The following is a 10,356-nucleotide window of genomic DNA, read 5'->3' on the forward strand; positions in this document are numbered from 1 at the left end:
TAAAGTTGCTAACAGACAGACAGACAAACAAACTGGACGATTACAATATCCCGCTCCCTCCCTCCGGGGGGCGGGATAATAAGAAGTTTGTCTTTTCACAGTACAAAAAGGGCTGGGAGGGGTTTACTTGTCTGCTTCAAGACAACAAATAGTGCCTTTACCCACATTTTTGGTCGACTTCCATCCAAGGCTAACGAGCTCAATCCACCCGAGTTTGAAGTCAGAGTTGTCCCTCTCTTAGGAAGATAGCCATTCACAGCTCACAAGCTACATCTGCCCAGAGCACCCGGTTTCAAGACGCCGGGCACTCACCTCCACCCTTTGCCTTTTGTAAGAAACAGGGTCGGCATGAGAAGCCAGGCATAGGATTTAGTAAGGAAAGGCCTTTTGAGACTCTGTTCTATATTTGGGACATTTCAGAGGAGATGGAGATGCTCAATCAGCCAACCCCATCCCAGCACATTCCCCAACCCATTATGATCCCAAAACCATGAGAAAGTGGAAAACAGATGCAAGGGCATCGCCAAAAGGGCAAATGCGTGTGTTGCGTCAAACTAAAGAACTCTACAACCCTGAGTGATTGGTTCCAATAGTTAAGGGTTCTGGTGGTTCTGTGATGTAGTGGGGCACATTTTCCTGGCATGGTTTGGGTGGAGTCATTCCCTAAGGCACGATCAATGCCAATTGCTACTCAATGGTACTGAGTGATTGTCTTCACCCCATGTTTCAGCATTTCTTTCCTGCTGGGAAGGGTGTCTTCCAGGATGGCAATGCCCCCATCTACAGAGCACGTGTGGTCGCCCAATGGTTTGATGAGCATGACACTGATGTTATCCATATGTCATGGCCTTCTCAGTAACGAGATATGAACGCAATCGAGCATTTATGGGATATTCTGGAACGACGCTTCAGGCAGCGTTTTCTACCTCCATCAGTCAGGTGCGAGTTGATTGACATTCTCATGGAAGAATGGTGCCGCATCGTTCCTGCAGAATTCCAGAAGCTAGTGGACCATATGCCACTGCACATACAGGCCGTAATGGCTGCAAATGGTGGCCCAACACACAACTAAGCGACTTTACATTGATGTTTCCATTTTTTGTCCACTTCCTGTCGGTCCTTCATAACAAAGATGTTTCATCTAAATCATAAAGCAGTTTTAACTTCACACCACAATTGATCTCCAGGTAATTACTTCACATCAACAAATTTCGATTTTTTTCATTCAATAAAAGAATGCAGCTGCCAAGCAGTTCAGTGAAGGTCTCCACTGGAGGTTGCCAGACTTACCTTCCAGAGATTGCTCCCTCAGAACCATCCACTTTTGCTGGGTCACAGGAACCAAGGACAACCATGGAAACATTAAGGGAATAACAAAATCCACAAACTGGGTCCTGCATACAGGGATCACAGATCCTGGAAGGGGTGACACCAGGGTTTTGGGTGGAGAGCAAGAAAAAAAGTCTCATCAAAACAAGAAGCATAAAAAAAAGACAGTATTTGAACACTGCTATACAAAAGATTTCGACATTTTGCATTTTTCTACTCTGATGAAGAAGGAAATGAAAATTTTGCGTTCAATGCAAACACAAGAAAATCTTAATCAAATAACCAAATGTATACGCAATGTGTACGTGAATAAAACGAAAAACACAACAGGTGGGTGCTCATTTGTTTATCACGCAATATGTACTGTATAGCGCCACCCAGTGGTGGCGGGAGAGGGTATTACAAGTCAGTTGTGGAGGTTATTTGCAATTTAGCACTGCACACATGGCATAGTGCAAGTGCTTGACCGAGCACCACCACTTGGAGGTGGTATTACTTTCCCGTAGGGAGCCGGTGTTTCATAGCATGCAGAAACACAATTGTATGGAAATCTTCGACTGAAATTTTTACTCGCCTCTAAGCTGTTCCGTCTGGGTTTGAATCCCAACCTATCTATAAACCATCTTCCCAGTGTTTCACAGGCAGGGTGATTCATCAATATGTGTGCAAGCCCGAGGATGGATGTTAAACGGGCAGCCCATCTGCCAGCATTCGTTGTTGGACGTTAAAGATCGCACGGTGTTTTTCACAATGAGTCGGTGAACTATTGCCGGCACCATGAACAAGTTCCAAATTCCTGCCCAACCAGCAAAGAGCATTGCATCAGTGGCACAGCCACGCCCTCAGCCAATGATGCTACCCCACAGCCTTGTGTTGCATCGGAATGAACGAACTGAAATTTTTACCATTTTGTTTTAAGCTAACAGTTAATCCAGATAGATCTGTATTCTGCAGTACGAAAAGTTGACTTTTAACTTCATGGATGTGTAGAGAGGGACACCTGATGTTAATGAAAAGCAACACCTGACAATGAGTCATCAATTACATTTGTTTGGTAAATGTGATGGTTTAGCTGCTCATGTGTAGTTTACTCTGAGTTGTGATCACAAGTTATGAGAAGATTCTGATCAATGTGATTTAAAGATTGCTAAATGACAAGCTTGGTTGCTTCTCACCCAAACGAAGCTGTGCTAATCGTCAATGTTGTTACCCTGTGCAAGCGAGGTTAAGCAATTGGTTCATGACCGTCTGTCTGTCTGCTTATCAGTTTATGATTGAGGAACAACTTATTTAAATTGAATAACATATTTTGAACGTAAGTCAGAAGATAAACCTGCCGTTGAACAGTACTTTGGCTCTGAATTTGTCCCGATTGCACATGTGCAGAGAGAGCGAGATAATCTTTTTTACTCTGACTGCCTGCCTGGCAGTCAAACGAAATTGCAAATCATTCCAAACAGGAAACGTACTATTTTTAAGGACATTATAAAGGACACAAACAACAGGTACGAATAACTAATGTAACGTGTTAGATAGGGGGATGTAATAGACACTGGGTGAAGTGGTGGTGAACACCAGAATTAATTTATTTTACGCCTTTAAACTTCTTTAAACTGAATTATATACTTGAACACCATAGAGCACAAATCACCTTCATAATACTTCCAAGAACCTCCAGTTTTGCAGTACTTTGACATGTTCTACAGGGTGGTGTACATAATAGGAGCTGTCAAGCACAGCCCCTGGGAAGTATGTGTGGCATGTGAGAGGGTGCAGCATTGTCGTGAAGAAGAGGCTGCTGATGTAGTTTTGTACGATGCCGAATGATACTATGTTCTATGGTGATCAATAAAGCCTCCATCTCCAAAACTGGCGCTCACCATCATCTTGTTTCAATGTTTCAGGGTGGTATATAAGACTGCTTCAGTAGTGCTCAACTTCCGGATTCTTTTTAAACGATCTTTAAAATCACTGTTTTATTAAAATATAAGTATGTAATTAAACACTGCATAGGGTATCAGGTTCTATGAACTTTCTAGTTGTAATCGTAGAAAATACTGGTGGAGGATTTGAGTAAATTGGTGATGGTCATAACATCCATATATTGTAAATCTCCATACATTGTAAGTAAATCATCCATATATTGTAAAACAGACCTTGAGACTTTTGCACAGCAGTGTTTAAGGAGATGCTGTCAGGTTAAGATTACTAATCTATTGAGCTTTGTCTGGAAATTGTGAGTACACAGAACGTAGATCCAATTTACTTGTATTGAGAGCAAGGTGCAGCTGCTAAAGGAGTTGAAAATGACACAGGAGGGGATGTTAATGCAGCAAACAAGAAAGCACCACCAAGCACCATCAGGCCGAACAAGGTTCCTGCAAAGAGAAAATAGTACAGGGAGGAAGAAATGGGCATCATTAAGTAAAATTGGCACAAATTCACTTCTTCTTCTTGCATATGGCAGCTTGGCTGCCAGATCACCATCATTTTGTTGGGGCACAACTATTCCACTGATGCTGTGCCCCTACACCGGTACACTGGGTACTCATTTTGCCAACCTCAGAAGGATAACAGGCTGAGTCAACCCAACTGATGTTAATGCAGTGGCCAACATGGCTCAACCTCAGGACCCTAAGATCCCCAGCCAGCCAACCTAACCACCAAGCCAAAACCAGGCGTACAAATTCACTAGCAGAGGGAGATGGAACTTGCAATGTGTGAATGTTGACAAATAATGACAGATTTAACTGTTTTACTCGAGCTGAAGCAAATAATATTTTACACTCCTTTTTCATTGCCTCCTATGGAAGTGTCTGTGAGAAAGGGGGGGGGTAGATGGGGAGGAGGGAGGGTATATGGGGGGAAGGTGGGTCATGTGTATATGCATGTACACACCGTTCTACATGCTCGAGTTCCATTTGTATTCAGAGCCCTTTTTGACTTAATTATCCATTTTCATACTCGCTTAGCCTGTTATGCCATGGTGCATGTTATTATTGGGATTCGTTAGATATCAGTTATTGTTGGGTTTTGTGTGTGTGTGTGTGTGTGTGTGTGTGTGTGTGTGTGTGTGTGTGTGTGTGTGTGTGTGTGTGTGTGTGTGTGTGTGTGTGTGTGTGTGTGTGTGTGTGTGTGTGTGTGTGTGTGTGTGTGTGTGTGTGTGTGTGTGTGTGTGTGTGTGTGTGTGCGCGCGCGTCTGCAACGCGAGGCTCCACAGCACAAACCAGCAAACCAATTTCGATGAAACTTGGCAAACATGTGCCATATGGGCTGGGAGTGTGCGAGTTTGAGTTTCGTTGCTAAGCAACCACCCGTTGCTATGCAGCGGCCGAAAAACCGCGTTTTAAGAACCCAAACGGTAACTGACGTAGCGCGGCTTCTATGTTAGGTAGAGCGACCGGACCAACTCCTGCCTATTCCTTGCATCCCCATCTAGTTATCGCGACAGCATAACGTTCCTCTATCTCTCATAGTTTCCGAATAGCAGCCCTCCGAATGCGGAAAGGTGGTGAACCAGGGAATATGTTAAGTGACCTTGACCTCGGAAACCGTTGACGGCGGAACGTTCAAATTCGGTGTATGGATAGAGTTTAATAACTACTACAAAATTGAACCACAGCATTTTTCCAGATTCGATCACCAAGGGTGTCGGGGCTGAAATACCCAAAATTCGAAAAAATACTTTTTCTCGACCTACGTTCACTATTTTCAATACTTGTCCTACAGTTTTGAATGTGGGTGGAGAAACGAGACTTCGGAATTAAACACTTCGAGATATTTAGAAAATTTTACTCGAGCTGATTTTTGATTTAGGTTTTATTTTTCAAATGGTAGTCCTGTGAGGAGTGGCAGTTGGCAAAATATGCAATAGGAAAAATCTTGCCAGGCGGAGGAACAATTGTAAGTGAACCAATACGTCTTGGCAATGAATCTTCGTCGGTGGATCGGTCAGAATGAAAAGCGTCGTATCCAGCGCTTCGATCCTAGCGGATCCCTCGTCGCCTACCGACTTGTCAATCTTATTACCTCCGCCACTGAAGGTGAAGGAGGTAATGTTTTCACATCTTTCTGTCTGTTTGTCTCTGTTTGTGTACAGGATATGTCAAAAGTTGTAAATGGATCCAGATGAAATTTTGTGGACAGGTTCGGTGAATGACAAGGAGGAACTGATTTTGGTGAAGATCCGGATTCGGATGTGATCATTTTTAAGTGATTCTTCACCATTGAAAGATAGGGCCAAAAACGATATGGAGCATGATATCTCAAAAAGTTGTGTTCGGATGTGGACGAAACTTGGTGAACACGTTGGGTGTGTGACAAGGAAGAATTGATTCGATTTTGGTGAAGATCCGAATCCAGATCTCGATACGAGAATTATTTAATTCCTAAATTGATTCTTCACCATTGAGAGATAGGGCCAAAAACGATATAGTCCTGTATATAGCATGATATTTCAAAAATGAATTGGGCCCGATATGTTCTCGTGGATCAGGCATTACGTGGCGGAGTATGCACTCTATCTAGTGTCCTCCTAGTTCTTAATACTCAAGCATTTGTGTGTTTATCTGTGCGTTTGTGCATTATTCTTTCACAGCCGAACTGTATCACTCAGAGGCCCCAAATTTTGTGTTCAGGTACTTTAGAATCCAGGCAAGGTTTTAAGCTACCACACATTGGCCTTGACATCCATTTTCGGGCCACCAAAGGCCGCTATAAAGTGTAAATTGCGATGTGGGGTCAGGCAGTGCTGCTGCTGGTCAGCAGTCAAAAGGTAACCATCATAAGGCCAATAACTCCATAGCTTTTCAATGTCCAACACGTCCCGAAAAGCTCACCCAGCCAGACAGCGTCGGTGTGCATATGAGTGCATGCGAGTGCATGCGAGTGCATGCGAGTGCATGTGCACGTGAGAGTGTGAGGTCTGGGCTCAGACCTATTCCTCATCTTCATCAATGATCTCTCTGACTCTGGAAAATCCTCTTTATCTATTTGCTGATGACTCCACTCTCTGCCGTGACATCTCTTATCCGTCACACATGCAGGCTGCAGCCTATTCGCTCTCCTCAGACCTTGAAAAAAAATTGAAAAGACCTTGATCACTTGGAATAAGTCTTCCAATCCTAACAAATCTCACTCTCAAATCTCAAAAACAAATCAAATCTCATGTGTGTTTTGAGTCAAATCTCTCAAATAACAAATCTAAAAAAAAGTCTCACTATCTCTCTTCAAGAGGACCGTCTGGCAAACACTTCTGCTTACTTTCTTCACAATGCTCTTGAGGAAGTTCGGTCATTCAAACTGCTGGGTCTCACTATATTTCTTGGGCAAATCACATTTCAAAGTTGGCCTCCAAAGCCAGCTGCCAACTGTACATCCTCAGTCATACAAAATCCTTCCTTGGCACACCAGAACTCCTATCCACCTACTAGGCCTTTATCTGCAGCTTGATGGAGTATTGCTCTCCCCTCAGGGCTGGCTCCCTTGCCTCACATCTTGCTCAGCTTAAAGCTGTGGAAACCAAGGTCTTTAAGATTGTTGTAATCTCCCGTGATGAAGCTGAGTCAAATGGGCCGATCACTTCACCATCACAGACAGGTTGCTCATCTCTCTGTCTTCTCCCACCTCTTTTCTGGTCTTGCACCTTCTGCTCTTTCCTTGCTTTGTCCCCCACAGTTTCTGCATAGTTCACATGGTCCACCATCAACCCCCTTCTGGTGAAACGACCTAAATCCAAGACCACCGTTTCCCTCCACTCATTTTCTCCTGTTTTATTCCCACCTGTGAAACAAACTTACACATCCTGTTCAATGTCATTTTTCCATCAAGTTCTTCAAGACAGATGTTCACCAACATTTCAGATTGTTCCCAATCCAAAACCATGATCTTTTCAACTCTCGTTAACCCCCACCCAAATCCCTCCACCTTCCAAATTTCCAGTTTTCTCTCCTTGTAGTATCCTTCTGTATCTATCTTGTCCACCCCAGACATCTTCTTATGCCCCACCCCCACCCCATTCCTCCCAATACCCATTGTTTGTCCACATATCTCTCTATATTGGCCTTCAACTCTGCTGTTGGTGTTTCCTCCCTCTCTCTCTTTACTGTTCCTTTGTGACCTATTATGTCCTGATCCTTTCAGTGTGCCAACTCTTCCACGAACCACAACTGTGTATATGACAACAAAAAACCCCGTACAAACATAATTGTGGAGGTGACAGTGTTCCCAGCTGTATAGTTCTAGAGGAAATGCTGGTGCATTTTCACCAACATCTGTGAATGCCTCCTATTTGTTTCATCATAAACAAATGGAAAGCTTTTGTGTTAGATGACAAACCCATACATAAATGTACAGCTGATGAGCACAAGTGCTCTGCACCTTTTACTTGATGTAATAGATCCACATTGAAAAGCAGTGTAGAATCTGAGAATGGGGTTTCTGGTGGAACTGTACCATGTGGAATGGAATACCAAGCCAATGAATGTTGTCGTACATCACACATATGACAAGGTGTTATGTGAACTTTTACATATCGATAATGTTGGCGTGTCAGCAAAAAGTGCTGACAAGGCCATTAAATAAAACAATACCAATAACAGCATAAAGTATAGAATTAGAGATCCAATTGTCCTCAAGCTATGACTGACTGCATGGATCAGACACCAAATTCCCCAGAAACAGTCCCACAAAGCGATCCATTCATGCATAACAGTGAAGTAAAATGGTGTGAGCAAAGTACTGTTGATTATGAACTTTGAAACCAGAACCCAGCACGGCATCTCCTGGTCTAGCTCTTCCATGAGCCTCAAATCCGTATCCAAACACGGAGCATTATACAGTGTAATGCTACACACCGATTAGGCTGGTAAGGGTTAGAACACGACGACCCACTCTCTCCACGAGCCAGACGCCTATTATAGAACCCAGAAAATTTGTGAAGGCCACGCCTGCAGCTATCCAGATCGCACGGGAATTGTCTCGCACTCCTGCCATCTGGATGATGGTTGCACTGTAGTACCTGTTAATACAAAGAACAAAAGATTTATGGAAAACAAGTTACATTATAGTAAATGATGCAAAAACACCAAAGCGAGAACGACCTGATCCAAACATAAATTCACAATGATGAGACATGTATAAATCTTTTTTTTTTTTTTTTTGGTTATGACTGAAAGGGCATATTTTGTTGCTTCATCCCATTGCATGACATGCTGTTAGTCTTTCAATTGGCTAAGGTATCTCCATAAAGTCTTGTTGTTCCAGCCGAGTCTCCAAAAGTGATGGCCGTACACCTATCGCCATCATCAAACACCACCAGCATGGCATTGATGAGACTCAAAATGTACAAGTCCAGCAGGTATCGAGACTCAAAACACGCAAGTCCAGCAGGTATCGAGACTCAAAACACGCAAGTCCAGCAGGTATCGAGACTCAAAACACGCAAGTCCAGCAGGTATCGAGACTCAAAACACGCAAGTCCAGCAGGTATCGAGACTCAAAACACGCAAGTCCAGCAGGTATCGAGACTCAAAACACCCAAGTCCAGCAGGTATCGAGACTCAAAACACGCAAGTCCAGCAGGTATCGAGACTCAAAACACGCAAGTCCAGCAGGTATCGAGATTCAAAACACGCAAGTCCAGCAGGTATCAAGACTCAAAACACGCAAGTCCAGCAGGTATCGAGACTCAAAACACGCAAGTCCAGCAGGTATCGAGACTCAAAACACCCAAGTCCAGCAGGTATCGAGACTCAAAACACCCAAGTCCAGCAGGTATCGAGACTCAAAACACGCAAGTCCAGCAGGTATCGAGATTCAAAACACGCAAGTCTAGCAGGTTTTGACACTCAAAACACGCAAGTCTAGCAGGTTACGACACTCAAAACATGCACGTCTAGCGGGTTTCGAGACTCAAAACACGCACATCTAGCGGGTTTCGAGAATAACAACGTGGAAATCTAGCAGGTTTTGACACTCAAAACATGCATGTCGAGCTAGTTTTGAGACTCAAAACACGCAAGTCTAGCAGGTTTTGACACTCAAAAATGCACGTCGAGCTAGTTTAGACACTCAAAACACGCAAGTCTTGCAGGTTTTGACACTCAAAACATGCACGTTGAGTGGGTTTCGAGACTCAAAACACGCAAGTCTAGCACGTTTCGACACTCAAAACACGCATGTCTAGCGGGTTTTGAGAATAAAAACGCGCAACTCTAGCGGGTTTCGAGACTCAAAACACGCAAGTCTTGCGGGTTTCAAGAATCAAAACAAGCAAATTTAACAGGTTTCGAGATTCAATATGCGCAAGTCGAGCAGGTTTCGAGACTCAAAACATGAAATTCCAGCAGGTTTAAACACTCAAAACATGCACATCTAGCGGGTTTCGAGACAAAACACGCAAGTCCAGCAGGTTTTGAGACTCAAAACACGCAAGTCTAGCGGGTTTCGAGGCTTAAAACGCGCAAGTCTTGTGGGTTTCGAGACTCTAAACATGCAAGTCTTGCGGGTTTCGAGACTAAAAACACACAAGTCTAGCAGGTTCCAAGAATAAAAATGTGCAAGTCTAGTGGGTTTTGAGACTCAAAACGCGCAAGTCTTGCGGGTTTCGAGACTCAAAGCGCGTAAGTCTAGCACGTTTCGACACTCAAAATATGCACGTCTAGTGGGTTTTGAGAATAAAAACGTGCAAATCTAGCGGGTTTCGAGACTCAAAACGTGCAAGTCTTGCGGGTTTCACAACTCAAAACACGCAAGTCTTGCGGGTTTCGAGACTCAAAACGCGCAAGTCTAGCGGGTTTCACAACTCAAAACACGCAAGTCTTGCGGGTTTCGAGACTCAAAACGCGCAAGTCTAGCGGGTTTCCGGAACAAAAACATGCAAGTCTTGCAGGTTTCGAGACTCAAAACACGCGAGTCCAGCAGGTTTCGAGACTCAAAACATGAAATTCCGGCAGGTTTCAACACTCAAAACATGCACGTCTAGCGGGTTTCGAGACAAAACACGCACGCCAAGTGGGTTTCGAGGCT

The 10,356-nt window shown here is 43.8% G+C and overlaps 1 protein-coding gene across 3 annotated transcripts in view; it reads right to left on the minus strand.

The window, feature by feature from the left end:
• SLC2A13 (solute carrier family 2 member 13) overlaps nucleotides 1-10,356 on the minus strand; it is a 51,676-nt gene that overhangs the window by 15,721 nt on the left and 25,599 nt on the right. For all 3 annotated transcript variants that reach the window (XM_085864507.1, XM_085864508.1, XM_085864506.1), the window contains exons 5-7: nucleotides 8,184-8,347; nucleotides 3,596-3,707; nucleotides 1,291-1,416 (exon numbers count right to left, since the gene is read on the minus strand). In XM_085864507.1, coding sequence (XP_085720633.1) covers nucleotides 1,291-1,416; nucleotides 3,596-3,707; nucleotides 8,184-8,347 — 402 coding nt within the window. The remainder of the gene's footprint in view (nucleotides 1-1,290; nucleotides 1,417-3,595; nucleotides 3,708-8,183; nucleotides 8,348-10,356) is intronic.

The sequence above is a fragment of the Eptatretus burgeri genome, chromosome 18, assembly GCF_056783735.1.
Source record: "Eptatretus burgeri isolate ZD-2024b chromosome 18, Ebu_testis_v1, whole genome shotgun sequence".
Taxonomy (NCBI): domain Eukaryota; kingdom Metazoa; phylum Chordata; class Myxini; order Myxiniformes; family Myxinidae; genus Eptatretus; species Eptatretus burgeri.